The sequence below is a fragment of the Epinephelus moara genome, chromosome 20 (genome assembly GCF_006386435.1).
Source record: "Epinephelus moara isolate mb chromosome 20, YSFRI_EMoa_1.0, whole genome shotgun sequence".
NCBI classification, from domain to species: Eukaryota; Metazoa; Chordata; class Actinopteri; order Perciformes; family Serranidae; genus Epinephelus; species Epinephelus moara.
Window position 1 is genome coordinate 28,519,962 of NC_065525.1, and position 27,939 is coordinate 28,547,900.

General features: G+C 41.1%; 2 protein-coding genes across 2 annotated transcripts; both read right to left on the reverse strand.

The window, feature by feature from the left end:
* Positions 1-522: 522 nt before the first annotated feature.
* Positions 523-20,164, reverse strand: LOC126407632 (disintegrin and metalloproteinase domain-containing protein 10-like). The gene is made up of 16 exons (XM_050072700.1): positions 19,991-20,164; positions 17,634-17,784; positions 15,552-15,670; positions 15,287-15,445; positions 14,645-14,745; positions 13,103-13,252; positions 12,702-12,794; positions 12,421-12,604; positions 10,935-11,098; positions 10,631-10,814; positions 9,074-9,224; positions 8,780-8,963; positions 8,560-8,668; positions 8,211-8,431; positions 7,978-8,104; positions 523-3,550 (listed from the first exon to the last, which is right to left on the reverse strand). Exons 1-16 carry the CDS (start codon positions 20,055-20,057, stop codon positions 3,348-3,350), a joined length of 2,367 nt encoding a protein of 788 aa, XP_049928657.1. The 5' UTR covers positions 20,058-20,164; the 3' UTR covers positions 523-3,347.
* A 164-nt stretch (positions 20,165-20,328) lies between these two features.
* On the reverse strand, positions 20,329-27,857 carry fan1 (FANCD2 and FANCI associated nuclease 1). The gene is made up of 13 exons (XM_050072699.1): positions 26,373-27,857; positions 26,151-26,291; positions 25,318-25,519; positions 25,007-25,240; positions 24,792-24,923; positions 24,590-24,698; positions 23,652-23,771; positions 23,359-23,523; positions 22,595-22,757; positions 22,408-22,511; positions 22,121-22,315; positions 21,539-21,667; positions 20,329-21,435 (listed from the first exon to the last, which is right to left on the reverse strand). Exons 1-13 carry the CDS (start codon positions 27,553-27,555, stop codon positions 21,298-21,300), a joined length of 3,015 nt encoding a protein of 1,004 aa, XP_049928656.1. The 5' UTR covers positions 27,556-27,857; the 3' UTR covers positions 20,329-21,297.
* Between the last annotated feature and the right edge of the window lie 82 nt (positions 27,858-27,939).

A 27,939-nucleotide genomic window follows, 5' to 3' on the forward strand; every position in this document is an offset into this window, starting at 1 on the left:
TATTTATTTAACCCGTTCATCATCATCAATCATTTTTTTCTCCCCTTTATCATTATTAGTATTAATTTGATCCCTTTTATCAATTATAATTTATCATTATCTATATCTATATATATAGTATTTTTAATGTTCTTACAGCATTTTTTTTTTTGTATTTTATTGGCATTTTTATTGTTTTACTTTAATCATGTTTTTCTTTCACTGTCTTTCTAGTATTACTCATCTGTCTGAAACGTGCTGGACAAATAGAGTTTGATTGATTGAGCAGTTTGTAGCACAAGCTCTGTGTTATACATGTGTAAGTCTCAACCCCAACCTGAAACATCTCTGCTGACATCATCAGGAGCCCCAGAGGACATTACACAACTGTGTTACACAGGCTGAGTGGTACTTGATGAGTAAACTGATCTCCATATGTAAAACTTGCTCCCTTTTAAAATTCCTCTGCATTAAACCTCTGCACTGTAAACACACACAACCAACACTGCAGCAGACGGAGAGAAGAAGCGAGCACACATCACAGACAGTAAACAGGGGTCTATTTTATTTTGAACGAGTCTTTTAATTAATGCATTTCAAGTACTCCAAAAATTACATCTCTTTGCACAATACAATTTGAAATTTTTTTTTTTTAGTAAAAATGTTCAAAGTGAACAAAAATTTCCGATACTGTATAAAACACAGTGAACATTAAAATCAGACAGTAGTATTACTTTTTAATCTTGTGTTCTTTCGGCCTACATCACCTACAACATTTCAACTCAATTTGGACATTTTCAGTGCACGTTTATCTAAAAACTTTACCAAGACTACGAAATTAAAAAGAAAGTAAATTTACAGGCATTATTCTTCTGCTCTTCTACCCAAACCATGCCACAGGAGAACGAAGACAAAAATGAGAATGTAACATTAACTCCATCACCCTGAATTGTTTTTACCATTGATGATGGTGGAGAAAAAGCATAAGCATAAGCAAACTCCAGTTCAACTAGCACATATAAGAACATAAATAACTTAGAGGAGAGGAAAGTTTGTCACATATGAACATCTTTGAACAACTTACTCTGGAATTAGAATACAAAAAATGAAACGGATGTATCAAAATGTAATTTTTCATTTTTCAAATGAAATGCAAATTTTTCGAAGTACTGTACAAGTTTACATGTAAAGTCTCCAGGCGTAACAGGCGCGATCCAGCCTGGAGGACGAAATTTAAAAAGAGCTCCATTTTGTACAGACATGAGAAGTTATAGCAACAGCCGACCCGCCTGCTTCATCTGCCATGTGAAATAAACTATGAGCTGTGAGACACGTTGTTTTCAAAGTCCCCTCCAGAGCACATGTGTGATTATATCGACCGTTAGTGTTGTACGATATTAGTTGTGATTAGTATTGCATGCGTTTGAAAATAATAATGACAGGAGAAAACAAAGTCAGAGCACAAAATGTCCTTCACTGAACACATCATGCAAATTCCCAAGCTTTGTTTGTCCGTGCCGAACCTTTCATCCACTCCCAAAATCTTATCTGTGGGTGAAACGCTTGCACGGTAAATAAATGGTGAGACTTTGCACAACACATCCTGACCACATTATCAAATCCTTTTGGTTAGTGTTATAATTTCCCAAAATGCCCCTCATGCCGTGCTGGTGAGGGGAGGAAGAAAAACACCTGAGGTCAAACAATCCAACAGAAAAACATCTCCTTCGTTTCTTCCGTTCAAACTGGCTCTGAACACTTCCTGTATTTGTTATAAAACCTGTGCACAAAAAGATCAGCTGTATAAAGTTTTATGGCACGCTGATGTCAACCTGCCCGCACTCATGAGCTCTTAAGGGGATTTAGTCCGTGATGAGATCTGACCGGGAGGAAACTGCAGGTTAAGTTTCTTAAAAAAATAAAACAGCAGTTTGTCTCTTGTGAAAATGGTGAACACACTGAGGAAACGTGTGAATAGTGTGACAATACTGCTGCTCCTTCCACTTGTGTTAAGACTCACATTAATAGCTGTCAAAGGAAAATAGTGTTGCGTGACATACAAATATTACAGACCTTGGTCAATTAATAGTCACATTTAATAAATGTGTCTGCATGCCCACATTGAAAAGTTCTTAGATTCGCTATCTGAAGAATAATAGAATGATTTAATCTTACAATTTTTTTTTTTTTTTTGTACATCCACACCGGAGTCGTTTTTAAATTTATTTCCACACTCATGTAAACTAACTTTGTAACATGATACACTCTCACTTCTAAACTAAGCCACAGCAGCCTTCACTTTCCCTCGTCTTTATATGTGAACAGGTAGAATCAGCTTCAGCTTCAGTTAGTGGTTATTCATTCTTCATTATCAAAAAAACAAATCGGCAAAGAGGATAAAAGGTGTACCAAACTAGGTGATCTTCCCTTTCTGTTCCCATGACTCTTTACCTCTTCGAGCTTGTTACACAACATGAGCAAAACATGACGTTAGCAAGACAATAAAAACAAAAAAGATGAAAAAAAAGGGACCTTGAACAAAGAAGGCCTGAAAAGTGGGATATGGTGACCTTGTTCAAATCTAGCAATCTAACGAAAGTGAAAGAGATCCACCTGATTGGACGACTACGAAGAGAACCTGATGGCGCCAAATCCTCCACAGAAGCGTCCAAGGAACTCCTCACAACCATCATTCCTTCAATTATGTGTTAAAGAGTCCTGAGAGCACTAACCGAAAAAATAAAAGAAAAAAAGTGAAGAATTACACATTTACAGTAGAAGAAATAGTTTGTTTTCACTTATGATACACTAAATATGTACAGTCACATGCAGAAGACTGTCTGCACGAGAGACCGGAGCCTGTGTCTTTTGCCGTTTGACATGTGTAAATCACAAAAGTGCTGCAAATCCCCACTGAGTGTCTCTCATTCCTGGCTAGGATGGCGAAAGGAAAAAAAAAAAAAAAAAAAAAAAAATATCACGGAACAATTCACCAGCAGCCACGGGCGTGTCACTCAAGAAGACGTTGCAATTAAACGAAAAAACACATCACAGAATGTACTAAAGCTACACATGATTCCTTAACTCCTTGGCACTCCTTTGAAAAGAAAAAAAAAATGGTGGAAAAAGATGCTAGATCACACTGCATTGGAAATGGCTGATGGTCGAGTCCACTCCACAAAGAGCCAATCGAGTTGCTAGATAGTGTTTTCTCTTTTTCACGTGTCTGTTTTGTCTGTAAATGGAGGATATGATGATGACTAACAACCATGTCAGGCTTTTCTTTGGATGGAGTGACGCTTTTGTTTCCCACTGTAGGCACAAGGAGGAGCCAAGGCATTGGGGGGAGGGGGGCGGGATGCAGGGTCTCAGCGTCTCATCTGGCCCATCTGATAGTTCTCTCTGGGCTGACGGTGGTGCCTCTGGGGCTGCGCCTGCCGCTGAGGCTGCCTCTGGGGTTGCCGCTGGCCGCCGTGCCCGCCGTGTCCGTGCTGGTGGGAGTGCGGGTGCTGGGACTGGTGCTGCACCTGGGAGTTAGCATGCTGCTGCGCTCGCCGCCTCTTCAAAGTGCCTGTGTGGAGAAAGGCAGTTATTTGAGCTTGTTAAAAGACAGACTGTGGGGTTACTCCAAACAAAATTGCACCTCCTGACACTCCGCTACTGATGCCTACATCGCAATGACAGCAATCTCGTAAGTTCACCGCACGCCACACTGTGAGAGATGGATCTAATAAAATCTTTGTCGCAGTCTGTGTCAGTCTGTACGATATCAATTTGGAGGCATGCCAGATGATGTGATGTAAGAATGGGGAATTGAAGCACTACATTTAGGAAAAAATAAAACAGTTTCAAGCACACACACATCATTAACTTGCGTCATCTCTCTGCACTGCTCTCTGATGGTGCTGCCACTTCGCTTAAAAAAAGCCTCAAAAGAACAGAGTGTGGATTCACTCAGAAAAAGAGGACAACATGAAATTTAATTCTGTAACATGGTTGCTCTGTAAACGTGGAACATAGCAGCAGTTGCGTTGACTACATTTACACACACACACACACTAATATTCCACTATTACTCTGACTATGACAATATTCTCAATTTCCGTTTGGATTTTCCAGATTAGGCCTTATTCAAAACGGGGCATTTTCAGATTAAGACATGTGGGATGCAGGTTTAAAGGTTTGCAGCACAGGACACAAAACTATAACATTACTATAAAAGTATCAAGTAGGCCTAAAGCCATTGTAGTTTGGAACAATGGAAAATCTTTGTGGGGGAGTTAAAAAGTCGTTTTCCATGGCCTTTCAATGACTCAAGTGCTGGAAAATGATTTATATGTTTTTATTTATTCAGGCTATTAATCTTATTTATGTACACAGCATCACCAGAGAGGCCGAGGGAGGGAAGGAGACACTTTGTCTGCGTCATATACATCGTGTATATGAAACGTCTGTGTTGTCACTATTTTTTTTAAACACATCTGTCGCCTGCATCCAGGCGCTCTCTCCATGTTACACAATAGACTACAGCTACCAATAAGAACGACAACGCACTATGATCCACCTCACACACAAACTAGAAGCACAGCACTGAATTGCATGTGTGCTACTGCAGTAATTTCATTCATCTCATAGACTGATTTAGCGTAGCTCGTGCAACATGTAGACCGATGTTGCACTGTGGACTAATGAACAGACAGATTAAACAGAGGAGCAGCTCTGTGTCTCTCTTTGTGTTGCTGGAGAACTTATGAGTAAATGAGTGGGGCGGAGCTGTGCGGAGAGTGTGAGAGAGGAGAGATGCCCGCTGGCATGCCTTATATAACGCAGCTTGACCCTGTATCGATATAAACGTTGTTGTCTAGATAAATATCTTGCTTGAAAATATATAGATATATCGTACATAGCCGTTACATCGCCCAGCCTTAGAATTACAAACAGAATATTTTGTGCATGTAAACACAGTCATTCATTGCATTTACATGGACCAGAATAAGCCTTGTAAACGGGTTATTCATGTCCATGTAATCGCACTTATTGTGGGGTTTTTGTCCTAAATATCTGACACTGTCAGAATTCTGACAGCCTTTTCTGGTTGCTGAAGCTCTACACAGTCCAGTAGACTTGTCTCACAGGGCGACCCAGGACCACTGCTTTTGTTTGACAACCAAAGATTTCAACAAGTTTCCTTCACACTTGTCATCACTCCTTTGAGACAGCCCAAGATTTCCACATGTTAACCAGTCAGGCAGTAAAGAAGATGTTACAAAGCTCCCCAACTCTCAAGATTCAAGGTCTGCTCATTTCACAGCTTTCATACCAAACAATAAAACCTGAGCTGCAATAGGCAATTTCAGTAGAAGAAAATGAGCTATAGAAAAAAAAAAATAGAAATACATCAATCATATGACACTGTTGGCATTCCTGTGTGCGTATGAAGTTAACACGGCACACAGTGAGGCGATAAAAGCCACTTCAACTTGATCACAATGCAGCCTTTCAGCCTGTGCAAACATGTCATTTCCAGTTTCTTTTATAGTATAATTTGGGTCATATTTTGTTCAATGCAGAAGGTTGAAGCCTATTACAGCTCTTGGTTAAGTGTCACACTGTGACCATTGTAATCCTTCTAAAGACTAGGGCTGCCACTAACGATTATTTTCATTGTCGACTAATCTGTCGATTATTTCTTCGATTAGTCGACTAATCATTTCATCGAAAAATGTGTTAAAATGTTGAAAAATGTCGGTCTGTCTCGCCCAAATCCCAAAATTACGTCATCTAATGTCTTGTTTCATACTCACGCCAAAGGGTTTTAGTTCACCATCATGGGAGAGTGTGTAAAGCTGCCAATATCTGAACGTAAGAAGCTGCAGTAAGAGTATAAGAGTATTTTGGGGTACTTTTATAGTACTTTTCTATGAAAAATGACTCAAACCGATTAGTCGACTACTAAAATAGTCACCGATTATTTTAATAGTCAATTAGTCGACTAATCGTGGCAGCCCTACTAAAGACTGCTTGTAATTTGAGCTTATTCTGCTGCAACGATTGTTTTTATAAACAATGTTGTCATATGCTTATTAAGGCAAAAAAACCCACCCTACTGTCAATTCAGTATTTGGTGTGACCCCTGGTTTTCATACCTATAATTGTGCCTAATGTGTTTATTTATTGAGGCATGTCACCATCAAATAAATATCTTTAGTTTTTTTCTCTTTTTAGACAATGCTTGTGATTTTACAACAGGGCGATCCCAAGTCCTGCTCCTTTAGTTACTGTTGCTAAGTCAGACGAGCTTGACAAAAAGAAACATGGTGATGCTGGTTCCACTTAGCCCGGTGCTGCAGTGTTTACTGGTTAGTTTCTGGGAGTCAGCCAATAAAGCTTCAAGAGGCCAACTGCAAGGACTACAGTATGAGATGGAAGGATCCATGTTGTTAACTATAATAATCAAGAAAAAACTAAATGAAGTGAGGCTTCTGGGGTCTCATACTATATATAAAACAATGCCTAGGATCCATACTAAAAATCTACGTATGGACAAAAGCCAAAAATGTTGTGCACCAAAAAATAATTCGACAAGTTCTGGTTGTTTATAAGCATGGGTCAAAGTTTCTCCCATCAAATCGGTGTTTATAGATCACAACTTTTGCGTGGGAAGTGGCGTACACTGATTTCAGGCCTCGTTTTGTGCATATGCAATGTTTATAAATGAGACCCCTGGTCCTCAATGAAAAAGAGAAACTTAGATACAGAGGATGACAAGACTGTGAGTCAATATTGCTCCTGTACTGCCGGTAAGTTTCCCCTTTCCCCCCTCTGGGATTCAGAAAAGTACTCGAAATCTGAATATAGACCCATGATGCTGACCTAACGTTAGTCTATCTTTACTGTAAAAAGTCAGCATATTGTTACTTCAGGACTGACCATAGCCTTAGAGAGATAATATAAACAAAGGGACTCAGAGTTGACACTCTCTGACTAATGATAAATTGTCTTATCTTTCAAAAATGCTAGAAACCAACCTATCTGTCCTTTTCCAAATCTCTGTAACTTTTTACTGAAAAATGATGCTGTTAAACTGACATTAGGCTAGCTCCTCTCCATGTAGCTAGAGGTTAGCTGGTATTTTGCTAATATTAATTAAGATGTGACTATATACTAGGGCTGGGCGGTATGGCCTAAAATCAATATCACGGTATTATTTGGGGGGGATGTGGTGACGGTATGATATCGCGGTATCGTCTTCTCTCTTTTTTTTTTACACCTTAAATAAAACAATTTAAAAAGCCATACAAGTCTAGGATGGAAACTATTTATCGTCAGAAGTAAACAGTTGCTAATCCATCTATTATTGTGTATAAAACGTTATACAGTATGTATAAACGTTAGAGGGATTGTGTATAAAACGTTATACAGTATGTATAAACGTTAGAGGGAAGAGGGAGGGCCAGCGGCTCCCGGGCCCCCTTCACCCGCGGGCCTGGGTTTGGTGTGGTTGCCCAGGCCACCTCCATCACGTAGCGAGGGAGGTGTGTGAGGCAGGCAGGCAGGCCGGCCGGCTGCCGGGCCCCGTTCTGGGTACGACGGTAATCACAAAAGCAGTACCGCGGCTCATGTTTACTGCGGTAATACCGCCCAGCCCTACTGTATACAATGTAATGCGTCTGTGAAAACTGCGACAGTCCGCCAACCACACTCTTAAATCATCAAAATCAGATTTTCTTGTCAACATAGATGAGCCTAGCACACAGCATCTCTAAATAAAACAGGTGATACCGTGATACCGTAAAACCACAATATTTTCTGAGACGGTTACTGTACAGTGAAAATCTCATCAGGGCATATACACAGTATCATAAACACTCTCAATAACAACAACCCTGCAAGTAAAAATGAACAACAGGTTTCAGTGCAGTGGAGTGGCAGGTGGTATAAACGTATACAAGTTACATTTTCTTTGGTGTAATTAACTTTGTAAATTCCTGAACTCACCCGGAAGTGGTTTTGGAGGGGGTAGTTTGGGGTTACTGCTTGGTGTATGCACACTGCAAATCTTAATGAAGCCAGCCATGAGCATGATGAGAGCAATACCCATCAATAGCACCGCCCACCAATGCGCCTGAAGAAGAAGAATGAAGCACAAATCAAAATCAAACACAGTAAATACAGAAACACCTCATAATAATCACAAATCATCTAATCAGAATCAAGAAGCTGATACGTACCACAATCCACTCTGCAATGTTTTCATAGAGCTCTGGATTGAAGATGGCCTTCTTCAGCCTGGCGAGCGGTCCATCTGCATCCACCAGACGGCACTTCATGAACACGTCGCAGTAGCCCTTGAAGTCATTGCATGGCGAGCCGGCTGGCAGCGTGGTCACTTTCTTATTGAAGAAGCGAGCCAAACGCTCTGATCCTGTGCTGCTGCACGTGTTGGGATTCACTGCGGAGATGAATCACAGACAGTCAACACGATCCAAATGGAAAGACACACAATCTCAAACACATAAAATAAACACACAAATAAAAAAATAGGTATCAAGGTGCACTCAAAAAAGGTAAATGACTCACTCTTCTCCATGCAGCACACGTGGCAAAGCTCAGTCTCATCCTTGCCATCTTGGCTGGCACAGGTGCACGCCTCGAGCCCATACTTCTCACAGATGGAGCCGGAGCAGCCCTGCGGGGGAGGAGCATGAGGACAGGCGAGATCAGACACTGACTGGTATGAAGATAAAGTTGCTATAACAACCGGTTCTTCCAGGTGTCTTTCAAGTCTTCAGCCACTTACCCCGTTGAGGCAGACTTGAGTCTCTCCATGGCAGGCGGTGAAGTTGGCCTTGGGCTCAGATGTGGGGCACTGGGCACTGACTCCGTTACACATGCCCTGGTGAGCGCACTCTGACTCCTCTCTGCACTTCTCATTACGACCCTTGTAGGAGCACTCAGCAGTACAACAAGGGCCCTGGCTGGGACTGGTGGGAAAGAGAGTTTTTTTTTAGTCAAATGATCAAAAATAAGCTGCAAAATCTTTCTTATGAAAAATTAAAACGGTCAGACAACCAGAAATAACATCAACATCTACCTGCAGACTTTATTGGGCTTTAATTTGCACTTCTTGTTGTCCGCCTGGTTGGCGTCATAGCAGCACTGGTCCCTGCACTGATCACTGTAGCCGCAGTCACACTCCTCTCCTGGCTCCACCAGGCCGTTACCACAGATGGGCTGACCAGACTCTGTTTGTGGAAAGAAAAATAAACATCAAGTCTGGTCCCTGAAAACTGGGACATTTTTCATATTCTGACTTCTTGTACTGAGGGCTGAAAGTGTATGAGAAATCAGACATCTACTATGAGAAGTGTCTCATTACAAAACCAAACCAAACAAATATTGTTCTAAAGAGAGTGAGATGCTGCAATAAACAGGGAAACAAAATCAAAGTCTTCAAATAGAAACAGACCCCGAGAGAGCCCGGTGCAACATTCAACTCAAACAAACACTCTTTGTCAGCTTGTTTGAGGAAAGGCAAAAACATAATGCAGTGCGGGTGTACCAAGACTGGTTTTGGAAGCCTTCAAATATATTTAATATTTTCTCGATCCTTTCAGCTGGAGCTAATGCATGAACAGCAAACATTAAAAATGTTTTTATGCTACCAATATGACAGTCCTATTACTACAGGGTTCCTACAGCTTGAGGCAACATAGATTTAAGACTTTAAGACTTTTTTTAATGCCACTTGGGATGAAATTTAAGACCAAATAAATGTCATTTTATACCCAAAACCGAGGGGTAAAAACATGAACTCAACAATTTGGGGCTTGGAAGAATAGGGGACAAATGTTTATTGTAACATAAAACATAACTTTATCCATCCAGGTGTGGCGAAGACGAGGATAGACCAGACCTGGGAAATGCCTGGTGTTTGTTGGTGGATTTTCTTAGTGAATTCGTATTTCTCACTCTTCTCACTCTCTCACTCCACTGCCTTGATTCCCATCATTAGTTTGAAAGACTTTTTGCAAAAATTACACTGAGCTTCTTATGCATTGCCTTGTAACGGTTTCAGTCATGCCGTGAAATTTTGGTAAAGTAGCCTGTGAATTTGCACCTTCCCATGTCCTAGGGTAAAGTGACAGCTAACTAGCAGAGAGTGGATCCTCAGCTCTGGGCATCCTGGCCAGAAACAAAATATGAGTGTTGTTGGTTCCTCTATCCTGATTTGTGTGACGCTAATGCGAGCCACTTATTATTTTGGAGATTTTACATTGCAGCCTCAGTAAAAAAAATGAATAAAATCCATGTCTTAGCATTTTTAAGGCTTTTGAACAATTGATGTAAGACATTTTAATATCAATTCAGGCCTTATTTTAAGATGGATGATACATTTTAAGACTTTTTAAAGGATCTGCGGGAATCCTGCATTAGGTGTGACACTTAAAATAAATAAGATCACAAATCTCGGTAAAAATAAAACCGGACTAATGCCAAGACTGCTTGGCTAATATCAGCCAATATGTTAGTGCCTCTCTAGTTACCTGAATTAAATCACTAATCAGGACACTGGGGTTAAAATCTCCTACACTCATCAGTACAGAGTCAGCAGAATCAAATGGGTTTAAAAAAAAAGAGTAAAACATACCGACAAAACAGTTGCTCCTCTTCTTCTCCAGCACCTGGCTGATGTTGCGTACGCTACAGATGGAGAACTTATTATTGTTCAGCTTGTCTCCTGATGTAGCTCTCGCATACATGATATAATTGCCCTTCTCCTTCTTGTCTTGGCTCTTGGATTCTCCTGGGGTGCACTCAGATCCAGAGTCGTGCTAAGAATGAGAAGGGAGAAAAAAAAAATTGCAGGTTAGAAGAGGAAGAAGGGACAAAGTGTACCAGCCGCATAAATTCCTTCTCACCGTGCATAAATGTGGCACATCTAAGTAACTCACCGGGGAGCCAAAGTTGTGTCCTACTTCATGTGCAAAAGTGATATGGGAGACTTTTGGAGGTACGTGGGAGGCATAGTTCTGTACAGTGATTATACCAGTGTTGAGAGACTTCTTTTTTCCGTCTGAGTACAGCTTGCTTTTTTCACAGATGCCTCCGGAGCTCCCTGGAAAAGAGAAGCACAAGTTGGAACAAACCTTCTTCCAAACCGCAGCTATAAAACATGAAGGATTTCGCTCATTAAAGAGGGAGTATCTGATTAATGTCATGATGACATAATGCCTTATTTTAAAACACAGTGAGCGTGATTTATCAATATGTTTACACGACACGGTAAATCCAAATGCTTTGTCATCGCCAGCAAGGGACACATAACCTCCCACGGCAAATTACAGATTTCGACAGTGCAATATCTTCTGTTACAACTTCAGATAAAGAACGCAGCACAGGAAACATCTTAGTTACCATTTCAGCAGTTTGAGAGTGCAACCAATATACGTTTAGGGCCATAATGAAAGCCTTGGGGAATCATCACATCTGCATATTGTTGGAGTTGATATTTGAAGCTGCAGTTGGCTCTCATTACAGTCTGAATCTATCTGCATTTGCAGTCCCAAATACCATCAACACTTTTCCTTGTTTTAGCTGCAATGTGCATTTCAGATAAGTCGCAATTAAGTTACAGTGTAAATCATGGATGCCTTCCCAGAACGATCTCATATTCAGTCAAAATTGGGTGCCCATTTTGATGATGTGCCTACAACACAGTGCAAAGTATCTTATACATGAAAGGTCCAGTGTGAAAGATTTAGGGAGTTATATTGACAGAAATTGAATATGATAATAATAACTATGTTTTTATAAGTGTATAATCACCTAAAACAAATAATAATTGTGATTTTGTTACCTTAGAATGAGCCATTTACATCTACATACAGGGTGGGTTCTCTTTCCTGGAGTCTGACATGTTGTTTCTACGGTAGCCCAGAATGGACAAACCAAACACTGGCTCCTGAGGCCAATTTTACATAGTGACCGAATGTGGAATTATAACCTCAGAGTCCGCCACGTGATGCCCTGGGGCCCAAAAAGACTTTTTCCCCATAGATTTACACTCGAGAGAGTCTGTAAATCAGTCGATTTTTTTCCAAGTGTCACGCCCACTGCAAAATGACTCCAGTATGAGAATTTGATCCATTCAGTTCAACATCATTTTGAAAGTCTACAAGAGCCGCACAATTAAGTCAGTTTATCTCAATTTAATATAGTAGAAGGATAAACCAGAGGTTATTCGCTAAGCCGCCACCAGATTCCTTTCACTGGAACTTTCATAGGAATGAACAGGGCCCGACCTCTGACGCTACATAGTTCTCTTTATACACGCTTGCCGATGCCACTAAATCCTACACACTAGACCTTTAAGATACATGTTATATAATGCATTAAAAATAGGACAGATTATTTGCAGTTCCTGATGTCTCTCAGTACCTGAAGGGGCTCCCACCCAGGCCAAACCCAACACGCCATCATCAAAGTCTCTGTCGGTGAACACATAAGCCAAGCAGTAGTCGTCGTGGTTCTGCTCTGAGTTCAGCTCCAGGAACTTCTCCACGCCGATGTTGGCAAAGCGGAACGGGTTGGACCTGTCCCTCTCGTCACTGGTGGTGTTTATCTACAACAAGAACAAGATGATGATGATGAGTTCAGAGGGAAGAAGAAGTGACCAAATCTAAACTCAACACAAGACTTAAAATCAGTACAAGACTTACCCTGATTCTTTTCACCATGAAGCTGATGTTGCGAATGCCCATGAAGTCTGTGCCCTGATAGATGGCATCGATGGCCTTAACATGACTGGAGATCTGAAAGAGTAGAACATGACAAGAAAAAACACTTCAGCAAGAGTACACTTTGCTGTACTGTGTTTTGTCCATGTCAGCCTGCCTGTGTTGCAGCGTGTTTCCACTCAGAAAAGTAGACTGTGTGAACATTATTTTTCCAGAGCTAATTATTATTATTCCTTTACACTCATATATACGATGTTACTGAAGGTTAAAGATGTGCCCCTCCACCAACATCACACAAAAAAACCTTCATCTGACTCCGTAAATCTAATTCTAACAACTTCACAGCATCATGTGTCGAGTGAGTGACAGGGACCGTGTGTTACCTGAGCAATGACAGCCTCTCTGGTCTTGTAATACTTGAAGAAGAGGTGGTCAGTCTGAATAAAAAGCTGGCAGGTGTTTTTCTCAACCTGTGCCATCCTCTTCCTCCTCAGCAGCACGGGATCATTAGAGCTCTCCTCAGTGTGGAGCTCCTGGTGTGGCGAGATGGAGAGTAGGACGTAGACAGTTAAATAAAACATATATATAGCATTTTCAACCAAACAGTGGCTAAATAAGTAATGTCTGGTATTTTTAGGCTGTGGTGTTTCAGATTGAGTATGTTCATGAGCTGCAACTCTGCTGCTGTGGAGCATGTACTTCATATGTCACATACAAGTATGGTGGGGGAATAAAGAAGAAATAATATGAGCAACTGCACACTAAATTTCCAATCAAATTTTAAAAATCTATATAAATTTACATAACTTATTTGCTCCGTGTGGTATACACTAAACAAGAATATATGGTCATTTCCTGCTGCCACCTTTGTTTGGATTATAGAGAGGCCTAATTTGACATAGGAGTTAAAATCTTTGGTGTAGTGCAGTGGACTGAATATTTTTCGTGCACGTGTTTAGAAGAGTCTTTAAGGTTTCTGGAAATAAATTCACACCAGCAGTAAGTGTAGTTAAATGGCCTACGGTTTTCTTTTTTAGAGATCACTGGACAGTGAGATTAACCTAGCTCTGCTCAATTCACGGCAGCCAAAAAGATCAGTGAGAGCTCCTTTTCGAATCAAAAGAAATACATTGTGAAACTTTATCTTGGAGGCTGGCTGGTCGAATTAAACCACGTGCTATACATTTACGTAATTTCACAATCTACCAAGTCATTACAATGCGTCAAACCTCAGATCCATTTCCTCTTTATGTGAACACACCCACAGCTGGATAGATGAAAGTGTATTTTAGAAGTATCCAAATATAACATTACTGCTATTATATTTGTAGTTAATTCCCTCTACGTATGAAAATGTTTGTTGAGGGGAAAAAAAAAGGCTAACAGGTGTAAACCATAAATCCACAGACAGCACACAATACAGAAAAACCAGCACAGTCACAGTTAACTAACGTTAACTCGTGTGACTAGTTAACAATACGGTCAAGTACAGTATCCACGCTTGTTTAATACTGTGTGTTGTGTGTGGAGGAACGACACTTTTACAAATCTGTTATTGACAATTTCTCATTAAAATGACACCTTTAGCGTGGCATTTTAGTTTTTTAATTCTAACAAGAAACCACATATTACTGCATACACCCCAAATTTAGTCCAAAATAAGTTCAAAACTTTTACCAAAGAGCAACTTTTTTCCTGCTATTGTGATGACCTACTAGTTATTTATTTAGACATCCATTAACTGGGCTGAGATAGCCTATTCTCACCAGTCAATATAACCTCAAAGGGCTCACACAGACTTAAAAAGACATCCACGGGTATCTCTGACCCAAACGAGGAGAGAAAAATGAAAATCTCCCTCCAAAACCAAACTACCTCAGTACCAGACACAGTGGAGGTTTGCTGTGGTGTGTGGTGAAGTTCACCTTGGGTGGCTCCTCCATGGCCGAGGCTTGGTACTTCTTCATCCTTTCAAACACTGAGCTATCAGCGCAGCCTCCCTCTGGGCCGTACTTGTGCGGGTAGTCTGAGTGAGAGAGGCAGACACAACACAGTTAGGATTATGGGAGACAATGTTAGCTACTTAACCCCCTGAGTCCCTCTATTTCTGGCCCTATTCATGATCAGCTAATGGATGTACTTACACGCCACTTGAGCCTAGCTTTGCTATGTGAGCTGTTACTTTCTCGTCGCTCTCATTAGCAATTCATCTCACATTCCTGTTTAATTTGCCCCTCAGCCACATACTATATGTACACAGATGATGTGAAATTAGGGGGTGCCAGTGTAGTCAAGTATGCTTGGTGCTCACTACCAGTACCAACATTGTAAAGACTGCTAAAATGAGCCAGTAGCCTGAGAGAAAGATCGTGTTACTCAGTTAATGAGCACCCCGGGTATCTCTGCTCCCTGGGGGGGCGATCACACCAGTCTGCCTCCATCAGCTCAGCTGCCCTAACCTTGCACTTCCTCGATCACACATTTACATAAGCGTGCATCCAATTACACATTCAAAATGATTACATTCTGGCGATGTATTTGTGTAGCTGAAGCTGCTGGGGACTCACGTATGTCGTCTTCGTGATAGATGACAGAGTGGAAGGGCACGTCTTTGGCCCCCAGGTATCTCTCAGCGGGCTCCACGTAGTAGGTGCCGTGGTAGCTCTGAATGAAGCCCTCAAACTTACCATCCACAACGGAGCCATGGGTCAGTGTCCCTTTCTCACCTGAGAATCAAAATTACAGGGGCAAACGTGAGGATTCAAGCAAGATCAAGCAACACTGCAGCAATACATTCAAACAAGTGTAATAAAATGAGATGGACAACGTTACCATAGATTTCTCCAGTGTAGATATGAGAGGTATCAAATGGAATCTCTTCTCCTGAAAGGTCTACCTTAAAATCTTGGGAAAACAAGGTGGTATCCCTCTTCATTCGTAAATTAAAATGCCTGAAATCAAAGAAAATTAAACTAGAGTCAACAGAAAAACAAATTATATCTGTATCACATCTGTATCTATATTGCACAAAGTTTGTTTCTGAAACCGTCTGTCGATAGTATGCCTGTCACAGAGGGCGAGACTATGGATTTGGGAATGGATCTGGATTTTACCTCACTTTGGGAGGTGCGCAATATTCACTCGAGAAAAGGGAAAATGCAAATGAAAAGGTGAAAGGAAGGGCAATAGAGAGAAAACATTTAACTGTTTTCAGTTTCAGAAGGGGAGATGCAGTCTTTATCTCGTAAGAGAGGGAACAGAAAATTAGGGCATCTTAAAACAATGCTGTTTTTTGTTGCTCAAACATATGGCAGGGAAACAAAGATGTTACAGTAAACCTTGGGTTTCATGTAACACCTACACAGTGCTCTTATTGTGTGCTCCTATTGTGTGTAAGTTACACAGCAGTTTAATGAAGAGCAAGATAACAGAGGTCTTTGTAAAATTTAGATCAGAAAATTATGTTCAAACTCGACATGATTGCACATAAATCTGGTCCTGCATGTGTACTGTACAGATCCTATTGAACCACGTTTTTTCTGTTACGACTTAATCTCAGGGGGGAAATGTAAGGCACATTTGAAGATGTTTATACACATAACCAGCATGCAGAGGGTGGATGAGGTGCTGCAAATTAAATGTAAGAATTTGAGTTGTGTCTCTAGCTTTGTCATGAAGTCAAAGGAAAAGAAGCTGACACATTCCTGCTTTTCAAAGGAACAGACATCTCCCTTCTGTGTGTTTGTTTGCACAGCTCTTATCGTTCTCTTCCCTATTAAGCAGCACCAGAGTTTGGGAACAGCAGGCCCTGCTACAGGCAGGACGATAAACAGCCTCTGCCAAGCTCCCAGCCAGATGGTCTTGACTTTGTCATGGAGAGTGTGGACACTTTCTATCAAACAACACCACCTCTTCAGAATGCTGGATGAAGAACCATGACAAGGGCTACATGTGTCCATCCATCCAACCATTTATCTTCTATACCTTGAGGGGTTCCCACCCAGGTATTAAGTGCACAGAAAAACCTGATCCATCACAGGGCTAACTAACAGAATTATTTAGAACAAATGCACATTACAGCTGCAACTAACATTTCCATTATTGATTAAATGCTTGGGCTATAAAATGTCAGAAAAAAAGAAAAGGAATCCTGTCTTCAAATAGCTTGTTTTGTCCAACCAACAATCTCAACTGAGGAGCTGTGTGGAATCTTTTCTAAGTGCTATATTGTAGGCAACTGGACTTGCTTGAGTTTCTTGAAGATGTTTCACCTCTCATCCAAGAGGATTCTTCAGTACTGACTGACTGGTGGGGAGTCACAGGCTTTAAACCCTGTGTGGGTGAGAACCCTTGCAGAGTTTCAGTTAGAACTGAAGAAGCCTCTTGGATGAGAGGTGAAATATCTTCAAAAAACTCAACCAAGTCCAGCTGCCTACAATATAGCACTGAGTATAACCATGACCTGGCAGACAGAGAATCTTCACCAACATGTTTGGGATTTTTGCTTTAAAAATGTCCTGAATAAGTACTTGATTATCAAAATAGTTGCTTGGTGATTTCCTGACCATCGATTAATCATTTGACCTCTAATGGAGACCTCAGAAACTACACAAAGAGAACCAAGGCTGAAAGTTAAAAATCCATCCTCACCAAACAGCCACTGTGTGCCCCTGACCAGGTGTACAATTTCATAAAACACTAAGCATTAAATGCAAACAACTGTCAATCACACTGCACATCTCTGCTACAGCTGACCTCCACCTTTAATCATAAACAATGTAGGCATATGAGTTTTGCAAATAAGCAGGCAGACAGGTAAATAAAGATACAGATGAGGAGGCATAAAAATAGACAGAGAGCCAGACAGAATTTCCCTTCAGGTTAATATCTGATAAAGAAAAAAAGATGACAAACCTTCCATGGGCGTGAAAATCTAAATGAAGGAACTTGTCTTCATGAGAAAGCGCCCTCTTGGCCCTTTGATGTTTGCTGTGCACGAGCTCTGTGTCGTAGGACAGGCCTTCATAGTGACGGATGTACTTGTTCAGGGGATTTCTATAGTGTCCTGTGTGAAAAGAACAGAGGGACTCATGTTATCAGCAAGGACAGGGAATATACAAGTCTTGTGAAACTTGATGAAATGCATATCCTCATACAATCAAAATAAAGGACAAGAGAGCCATCCTAGGTGAATGGATACAATCTTTAGGTCATTCATTTATGGGTGTATATAGGTGTGCCTGAATGCTCACTACACAGAAATGAAATTAAAAGAAGATTAGAAAAAGGTATAAACATAAAAGACAAGTTGTAAACTACCAAATGTTGACGAAAAATACAAATATCCAAGTCCATAAGTTTGTAACAGCCTTGGTATCACAGTGAGTCTGTCACACTGACTGTTTAGCAGATGGCAGAGAAACTGAAACACTACTTTTGTATGTTAGGCGACATATTTCAAGCATTAGATAATCTAATTTGAGGTGTAAAGTGACATTAGAGTATAGCAGCTGTGTTTCAGAGTAAGTAACTGAGGCATGGTACACATTAAGATAATTTAGGTGGCCAAAAATGGATGCTCAGGTGGATGCTTGACAGGCAGGATTAGAATGATGGACAGCAAACCAGTATGGTCTGTGTTGTTAAAATTCAGCTAAATATACTTAAATCAAATGGATGCCAGTTTTGGAGCTGTGCTTAACAACAGCCCCCAGCGTCACAGCATAATTATTTCGCCACCAGAAGAGTGGGTGGTGGGCTTGAAGGAAAAAGATTCCCACCCATTTCTCCAACTGCTTCACGCTCAAAAGCAGTCTGACAAACTCCATTTCGAGAAAACACACAGTAATTTTGTTTAGGCTATTTGGGTCCTTCTGGAAGTTAACATGTTTTCTATGTATAGAGAGTAAACTGAGCACACTAGCGAGTCTGTAATGTCAGATGTTTGCCCTTTAACATATAAACCAACAAAGTATTTTCAGTAAATGGGGTATAATTAGTGCTGTCTTACAGGTAATTATGCCAGACTAGTGAGCCATAAATTATAGGATTCAGAGTAACTATGTAAAAAACATGGGTGAGTACACCAGGCTTCGGTTAGTTCTCTGTTCATGTGAAGTATGAAATATTCAAGTGCTAACATTAAATTTTTCATTGAGGTGACTATGAGAAGTGAAGGCTATGACTATCCAAAAATATCTTAATTTCTCACGGCCTAAAACAAATAAGACAATAAGCACTGAGTTAACTTTTCTATTGTCACACCAAACGTCCTATATATTTAAAAGCCCATACAAAACAACATACGAGTCATTTAAATGCACGGTAAAGCACACTACATTATTTTTTTGAGGATTATTTGGCACACAGGGTGGCTTGATGTGTGTAAAGTAAAGTTGGGACTGGTAGTTTTGACAGTTTGACAAGGGATAAAGCCTCAGTGCCAAAATAAATGTGGAGCATACAACTAACTGAGACTTATAGAGGTATATTTAAGTCATATGAAGCTAATTTTATTTAAATGGTACACAATGTAAAAGCACAATGATGGCATGTAGCAGGTACATGATGCTATAATGTAATGTTAGGTACATAAAAAGGCAACACAGCATTTTACAAAGGGGCAATTTCACTACCCAAAAAACAGACTGACAAATTATATTCAAAATACTGACTCCTGAGTTATGCAGTTAACACAGTGGGTGATATTTAAGCATAGCGACAATAGTATAGTAGACACAGTATTGACCAGAGACAACACAGAGACCAAAAATACGCCAGCAAACCTTTAAACTTGTCCGTCAAATAAATTTTAAACCCTGCCACGGTGTATGTGACACAATGACAGTGGTTAGGTATGTTATTTTTGACAGAAACCGTAGCGTTAGCGGCTAAAGTGTTAGCTAGCACAAAGCTAACGGTCCGTTAACCCAGTCGGCATCTCCATCTTCTCATAACAATGGCTGTCGGCGCTATTCGCACGATAACAACAAAACCGACCCGAACCTGACAATAAAAACGGTGACAACACGCAGAAATAACCCATCAACACCGGCTCATTTCAATCCACAGCGCGAACCCAAGTCAGCTTTTACGCCATTTATCATTTGTTAGCTTGAAGTAATACGGCAAAAAGGGTGCAGTCCGCTTCATAACAAGCAGGCCCTGCTGATCCCTTCTGTTAGCTAACGGGCTATCTGCCTTTCTGCCTCCCTCAGCTTCATGGATTCAACACAACTTGTAAGGTTTCCCTCTGAAGACGCCTCACTCACCTTGGGTGTAGTTTAGCAAGTACACGAAAAGGAAAACTTTAAGATGAAGCATGTCTGACAAATCCATTGTTAGAGCATTGATGCCGTTTTCACTTTATTGTCCTACTTAGATAGGCGCAGACGCCCTGTGTGTTTATTGCACCTTCCTCTCATAGCCCCCTCTCTCTCCTGCGTCGTGACGTCAGACGCACGGCTGCTCGGCATCCCTTCCCCCAAGAGCATCCATGATCCCCGGCCTGCATACATTAGAGCACGCCCAGGCACAGCATTAACTATGCAGGGGTGTAATGTAATGTGTGCAATGTATAAATCTTAGAAGGCACGTTAGAAAACAGGACAATGGAATCAAAATTTTATTTTATTATCCCTGTGTCCACATCAGATCTCACATTTTGCATCCCAAGACAGCTCAGTATCACATCTCTTACATACCAATACATAACAATTAGCAGCCAGTTTGATAATCAATTTATAATTTGAGTCATTTATAAAACAAACATGCTAAAACACCCACCTTCCAGCTTCTAAATTGTGATAATTTGCAGCTTTTCTTCGTCCAATGTGATGGTTGACGTACGCTGAATACTTTTGTTTCAGACCAAACATGAAATGTGATGACAAATTGGGCTCTAGGAACCCATTGTCTGACACCACAACAATACTCAATTAATAAAGAATGCAAATAGAAACTTAATCTATAATGAAAATACTCATTTTTTGCAGCCCTCTGCCATTTTTCTGGTCGAGTAAGAGTAGTGTAAGAGCAGCATATTTATAGGCATATTATCACAGTAATTACTTGCATAACAAACTTGTAGAGCTGTCATACAATTCATAAGCAGCCAACTAAATGTGAGTTTTCGTTGCTTGGCAACCCAAGATCCTGAGAATGTAGTGTTGCCAAAGAAAAGGAAACACCATCGGTTTGATGTGGTTGTTGGATGCATTTCTTGTCATGCATCAGCTCTGATTATCTGTGGGCAAGCTATTTCTGATCCTGGCAGTTCTCACTGATGATCTTCATCTCATGATGCACTGATTCCTATTAAACGCAGTGTTTTCCCCGATGTTATTGCCACATGTCACAAGGCACACTCCCTACTACCAGACTCCCTGTACTCAATAATAGGATAAAGTTGAAATATATGGAAGATTGATTGAGTTTTTGAGATAAACATCAACATCCGTTTGAGATGACCAGAAACAGAAAAAGCTCCCTCATATTTTTTTCTGCTGATGTTTCCATTTTGACCACACTCTGATTAATAGCAGCAAAGTCTTATCAGTCAGTTCTTCGGTGTCGCTGTTTATTCCAAACGAGCTCCTCTGGCTCCAGTAGCCGTCACGTGACACACCTCCACATCAGCCCCCAGCTTCTGCAGCTCGTCCAGCCATATCTGTTGCTTCTGGGACAGCCGGTCATTGGGCCCCTTCACCTCCACCAGCTACAAAAACAAGACATGCCATATCACATTGCATGCTGCAGTATAATCAATGTAACCAGAGGAAAATACCAATTCAAAGAGCCAGGATGTGATGCGATCTCACCTTGTAGCTGTTGTTTGAGGTGTTCCACACCACTAGATCAGGCAAACCTCCACGGCAGTGTCTGTAGTCTTTAGACATCCGTGCTATTACCCCTCCTAGGAAGGGTCCACCCAGGCATGACACAAGAGACTGTAAATAGAGAATAAAAGTTGTATAAGTAGTTACGTTAGTACCTACAGTAACACATGTTGACAAACCATCTAATGCAAGTTACTTATTATACATATAAAGGCATACTTCGCATCATCTTGTAACAAGAAATAATGTAAGGAAACACTGCTGTGCATCTGCAACATTATGTAAAGTGTGATAAGTATAATAATATTCATTACCCCCTCATGTTTGTAAATGGAATGGGCAAACATTAGAAACACCTCTCAATATAATGAAGTCCAGTTCAACATCACTAAATTACAACCTCAATAATAAATGTCTAGTTAAATGAATACCTCACTTACACTGAAAATTACTGTCTTTGTAAAGGTAGAATTAATGGCTGCTGTATTGAATTGTATTAGATTTAACAGGTGAACCTAATAAAGAGGCCACTGAGTGAATATTTACCAGAGTGTAAATAAATACCTGTGCCTGTTGAAGGGACGAGAAACGCTCCCAGTTGACCAGTGAACACACTTTACCCTCCTGGGACGTCCAGACATCTTCCAACATGTCGTGCAGAGTCTCCACGGACGACTCGCTGAGCAACTGCACACGAGCGTCGATCGCCTCTTTTCTGTTCTCGTAGAAACAGTCAGTGTAAAAATCCAGTGGACATGTCTGTGAGCAGAAAGGAAGATGAGTTCAATTGTTATTCAGTGGATGCACAAATTTCCCGCAAATATTACAAACATAGATAGAGCTTGCTTTACCTGGTATGGATTTCTAAAAACATCTGGAATACCCTCCATAAAAATGATGTCCCACAGCAGGAGACCAAACAGTGTTGAGAATGTTGAGCCCTCTCCGTGGATCCCTATTAATTAACGATCACAATACCATGTTAAGGTGATAAAAGGATACCAAAATATTTTTAACAAGTGAGACAAAACTACTTACCTTGATCAAAGCCTTGCTGGCGGTAATGTGCTAAAGACAGTTCTTCCACAGAGCATATTACAGTAGCATCGGCACTCTCTTCCCCTTCTCCATTTACTGTTATAAGAAACCTGGATTTACCCATGCCCCCTTCATGAGGAAACAGCTGTCCCCGGATAGTCACCTGGAAACAAAACTACCAACATTAATATATATATCTACTATTCTATATACACCCAACACTTATAGAGAACCAGTTTTCCCATGTTTTTGTATCTAAGTGACAAATGGGGACAACAATTTTTTAAACTGGCCCAGTGTTAAGCAAGAGCACCCCAGCTGCAGTGGTGAAACAGGCTGCATTGTAATCCCTACAGACCATTGTGCACCATCCGTTTTACATCCATTAAAAAATTTTTTAGAATGAAACTTCTTGAGCAAGAGGTGAGGAAAAATGTTCAATTTCTCTGTAGGTTCTTTTCTGCAATGTTGTCAGACACTTATAAAGACAATCTGAGCCTGTCAGTGGCAAAAACAGTACTTTTAGTGGACATACATTGACGGTCCACAATTGCCTGTAGGGATTACACTGCAGCCTGTTTTGCTACTGTGGCTACAGCGGTCTCTGTCAACACTGGACTAATTTCAAAAATTGTTTTTTCCATTAGTCAGTGAAACACAAAAACATGTGAAACAGTGTCCAGGTTGAAAATACCAAGGTTTCCCTTTAACACTTGTTTTTTTCCCCTAGAAACTCAAATACTAACATACTGTACTAAACTCACATGTGTGACATCTTGGACTTGGATAGTGGGCAGATCTTTTAGTTGCAGGCGATACTTTTTCATGCTGGCAGACTCTTTCATCCTCACAGCTCTCTGATGAAGAGAGAGTTTATGTCCAGTTCGCACCAAAGGGTCTGACAGCCCCTCTCTGATCGCACAAATAGCCTAGGAGCAATGGGAAAAGACCACCGTCAAACAACCGAAACCACACAGCTGTTACTTTGCGTGCTGTCACACAAAGAGATAGATTATGTCTTTAAGAGGTGAATGAAGCCACAGATAGTGGTGCTCACTTGCTCAGGTTTTTTTAGGTGCTGGTGAAGGTTTAGTGCCAGTCTGTCCCACCATCGTCCTCGGCTGTCAGGACAGTAAACAAACTGCAACAATAAAGACCGCAGCTCCTCCACTGCCTCCTATGAAATAAATGACATCTTTTAACTATGACATTTTTTTTTAAATCTAACCTTTACTTAACCAGGAGAATCCCATTGAGATTAAGAATCTCTTTTTCAAGGGAGACCTGGCCAATAAAAACACATAGTTACGGACAGAAAACACAGAAAGAGACAAAAAGAATCAAGCAAAAGAAATTTAAAAGAATTAACCAGGTAAATTAAAAAGTTTGACACCTTCAGGAATCTGTCACTACTTCATTCATTTGGGATTTAAAAGCATTAAAACAAGATTAATGCCATGAGTTTCAGTTTAAGTCCTTCTGCCACATGCTCCATGCCTAGGGTGCAGAATACACAACTGCCCTTTTTCCAATTTGTGAATGGACATTTAGAATAGAAAGCACAATGAACACTGAGAACGCAAAGAGTACTGTCTGACAGTTTTCTGCGTGATATAGACACATAGGTAGTATGGAAGCAATCCAAGAATTTTCCTATATATAAAAATGTACCAATGACAGAGCCTCGTGTAGCCAGAGCATGCTGTGTCAACCAAGGAAATACACTTAGCAGAGTTATGCATATAACAGATCGCCATAATCCAACACTAATAAAAAAAAAAAAAAGCGGCAGCAACAAGTCACTTTATAACATCAAAAGACAAATACAACTTATATTGAAAATAAACAGCCAGTTTTAGAATCAGCTTTTAGGGGGTTGTCAATCAAAATACCAAAACATATATAAAAATGAACAACCCCTGTGTCACTTCTCTTAACAGTGAACACCGAACATTGCTTCATTAATGTGTGTGAGAGTGGATAAGGTCAGAAAACCTCATAGCGCCGTAGCCTCTGCAAGATCTCCACCCCTCTGGATAAGATCCGAGTGTAAGCCCATCCTGCAGTGAAGCTGCGCAGGAAGACAGGCAGCTCCTCGTGGTGACTGTCCAACACAATGATAAGGTTAACATTTAACAATATCCAGAGACTCTATATCTCTGATTTAGACAAAAGCAAATAAACAGATTTGTGTCACCTGAGGTCATGGTTTTCCCTCAGCTCCTGCCAGGCACTTTTGGCAGCAGTGTAAAGCTCCATGGCCTCTTCCCACTGACCCCCCTGCATAGCCAAGACCACCTCCAGCAGGGCTCGCATGGATGCTTCATATCTGGTGTGACGGATGAAAACATGAGCATTTATTCCTGGTTATTCTGTGTGGATGAAACATAAACTCTTTTGACAGACCCTCACCTGATAAGATCCTCTCTGTCCTGGAACACCTTGACTCCACGCTGCACTGTGTAGTCTGGGAAGGCCAGGCGTCCTGAGTTAACCAGCAGGATGGTGAAGAGCTGGTTCTGCCCACCAGCCGCCATCTCCTCCTCATCCATGGTGTCCGTCAGAGAGAAGAGGAGAAGGATGCGAGAGAAGACAGCCCGAGGACCGCGACACAGGCGCACACAGGAACTCGCAAGCTGCTTTGCCCTTTAAGGTTTGAGAGGACAGTGTTGAGGTCATAACTACAATACTGTGAATGAACACAATGTGTTTGATCATCTCACCTTTTGAGGATGACAGCCCCAATGTTGTTTTGAGCAGGGGTCATAGAGAAAAGGGACTTTTGCCTGCTCAGACGGAGGAGTCCATCCACTAGCTGCTGTTTCTGAGTCCCAGAGTTGCCCAGATGGAAAGTCTTAGCCAGAGATTTAAGTTCAGGAGCAGGCAGGAGATCCAGAGCCTCCCCCAAATCCTGAAGGTCGCTCTCTTTGATATACAAAAAAAAAAAAGGCACAAGATGGCATTAAAAACGGAAAACAGAAAATGTAAATGTGGATTGATGTGGTATTCCTGGGGAAAGCACATATTCTTTGTTAGATATACTTGATGTGTATAGCTCTTTCAAAACAATGTTACACAGTGCTTCACAAAAATGACTATGGTAAATGGTAAACATTCTTGGTAAAACATAAATCATTTTATATGACTATAAATTTATAAGCAAGTTTATAAGTATGAGTTTTAGCAGAGATTTAAATGAGGTCACTGAGATAGAAAATAGAATTTCTGTTCCAGAGTTTGGGGGCCCCTTGGGAACCGAGTATTGCTAGATAAATACCAATTGCATCAATCCATTCGTTGTTTAAACAGCAGAGGATTTTGTGCAGAACAGCAGGGGGGCAGGAGCCTATCCCAGCATGCATCCTTCCTATCTTTTCTCACTCTCACTACGATCTATACCACCTTTGAGGAACAGCAGTTACAAATCAGGAGGGATAACAAACTTTTAGGAAGAGGAGCCAGATTTCAAACATTTTACTGTGTTTTTAGTTAAAAGTGTACAGATGTAACAAATGCAATCCTCATCAACAACAATATTTTGTTAGGGATTATTTACCTGACTGTAGAAGACCACTTTGAACCACCTCCTGCGCGACAGGTCCCAGATCACTGCATATCTCCTCATAATCCAGCTTATTTACTTGCAGCCACTTCAGTTTCCTCTGGAAGAGTCTCACATACAGCTTCTGCCCCATGACTTTGAGAGGAAAAGCACATGTCAGTGATGAGACCTTACTTATATATTAACTAACAATGACTGAGTGATATATCAGCATACCTGAGAGTTTCTCAAATGCATGGACGAATGACATATCCTCCTCATTAAACAATGACCTGTCGTCCTCATTCTCAAGGACAGCTTGCAGTACGGTCCGGAAGTTACGGAGGTAGTAGGGAAGCCGTTGGGGATAAGAGCTCTCGACAGCCTGGTGACTGGTGGTGTTGTCAGCACCAGACTCTGCCACTAAATCACTATTGATCGCTGCAGCACTTTTCTCATGTGTTTCCTCTGAACTCAGAGGGGGGTCAAAAGTAGTGGTAGAGGGTACCTCAGTTTCAAGGTGGTGGGTATTAGTCGTGTCTGCTATATTATCACTAGACAGCACCTCCTGTGGCTCCCTGCTGCTCCCCTCATATTTGGCTTTTTTTCTGAAATCAGACCCCCTGCCAGTGAAAGTTGGTCTCTTCTTTCTTTTTGATAGTTTGGAGGAAGAGGAGGGCAGGTTTGAAGTAACCACTTTTTGGGGAGTTGATTTAGATGCTTTGTGTTTAAGTCCTTTGTCTGATAGATCTTTCACTGCTGTTGGAGTGTCGGCACTGGTTTCTGTCAGGTCAATGACTGTCACACTGTTGTTTGTGTCTAAACTCTGAATCAGATGATTTTCTTTCTGTGAGCTGCTGAGTGTGTCAGAGGAATATTCCTCCTTTTCAGGACACAATGGTGCATGTTCATGTTCCTTCTGTGTCCTCTCTGGTGCCTTCTGACATTTCCTGGATAACTTGAAGGAGAGACTTCCCAGGTCAATTGTCCTGACCACACTTTTATTTTTTATCTCCCGTGGTGCCTGCTGAGAGTTATTCTTTTTAAAATAAGGGCTGGTCTCGGTCTCTTTAACCTCGTCTTCCTTCTTTGGATCCAGCTCTGGGGACTTTGGGGGGTTCCTCCTGGGTGACAGCTGGGTGCTTGGCACAACACTATTACTTGCTGAGGCGGCACTGCTGTCTCCTCTCTCAAAGTTCTGACATTGAAAATCAATGTGCTCATTGATCTTGAATCTTGGTACGAACTGGCCACACAGGGGGCAGGCCAGCTTGGGTGGAGGCTGGCTGCTGAAGAACGAGGTGATGGGAGTTGTGGTGGCAGCACTGGCAGAAGTCCCAGCACTGACGTTGCCTTTCTTCTTGCTCTTCGACAATGACAAACTTCGCCTGGGTTTGTCTTTGCTGGCTCTCTCGGTCATGATGCAGGCGGAAGGGGTGCTGCTCGATGAAAACCTTGACGTTTTTTAGAGGCTTTTCTCTGTTGCATAACGTCACTCTGTGGAGAGTCGATAATGCTATGGCTATGTTTAGCTAGCCTAAATGCTAACTTGGCTCAGAAAGAAACACTTCTTTTTAAATTGTCACACATTTGTAGCTTTTGGTGCTTCAAACACATTATAAAAATTACCAAAACCACTGATATAAAGACTGTTAATTCAAAACATAAGCTAGCATACCGGTAGACGAGCAGCACGGTAGGATAACAACAATCCCGCTTCTCAGGCATAACTAGCAGAGCGCAGAGTGCTTATTAAGGTGTACTAATCGATCCCAACTACATCGATAGTCTCTTAACTGTCTTA

Excerpts from the sequence above, each read along its gene's own strand:
- fan1 (XM_050072699.1), bottom strand. The coding sequence starts at position 27,555 with ATGACCGAGAGAGCCAGCAAAGACAAACCCAGGCGAAGTTTGTCATTG. Across the intron at positions 24,924-25,006 it reads GACAGAGAGGATCTTATCAG|ATATGAAGCATCCATGCGAG; the intron begins GTGAGGGTCTGT and ends CCGTCACACCAG. Across the intron at positions 23,772-24,589 it reads AGAGGCTACGGCGCTATGAG|GAGGCAGTGGAGGAGCTGCG; the intron begins GTTTTCTGACCT and ends TTTATTTCATAG.
- LOC126407632 (XM_050072700.1), bottom strand. The coding sequence starts at position 20,057 with ATGGATTTGTCAGACATGCTTCATCTTAAAGTTTTCCTTTTCGTGTAC. Across the intron at positions 12,605-12,701 it reads TCATGGTGAAAAGAATCAGG|ATAAACACCACCAGTGACGA; the intron begins GTAAGTCTTGTA and ends TTCTTGTTGTAG. Across the intron at positions 8,432-8,559 it reads CGTGTGCTGCATGGAGAAGA|TGAATCCCAACACGTGCAGC; the intron begins GTGAGTCATTTA and ends TCATCTCCGCAG.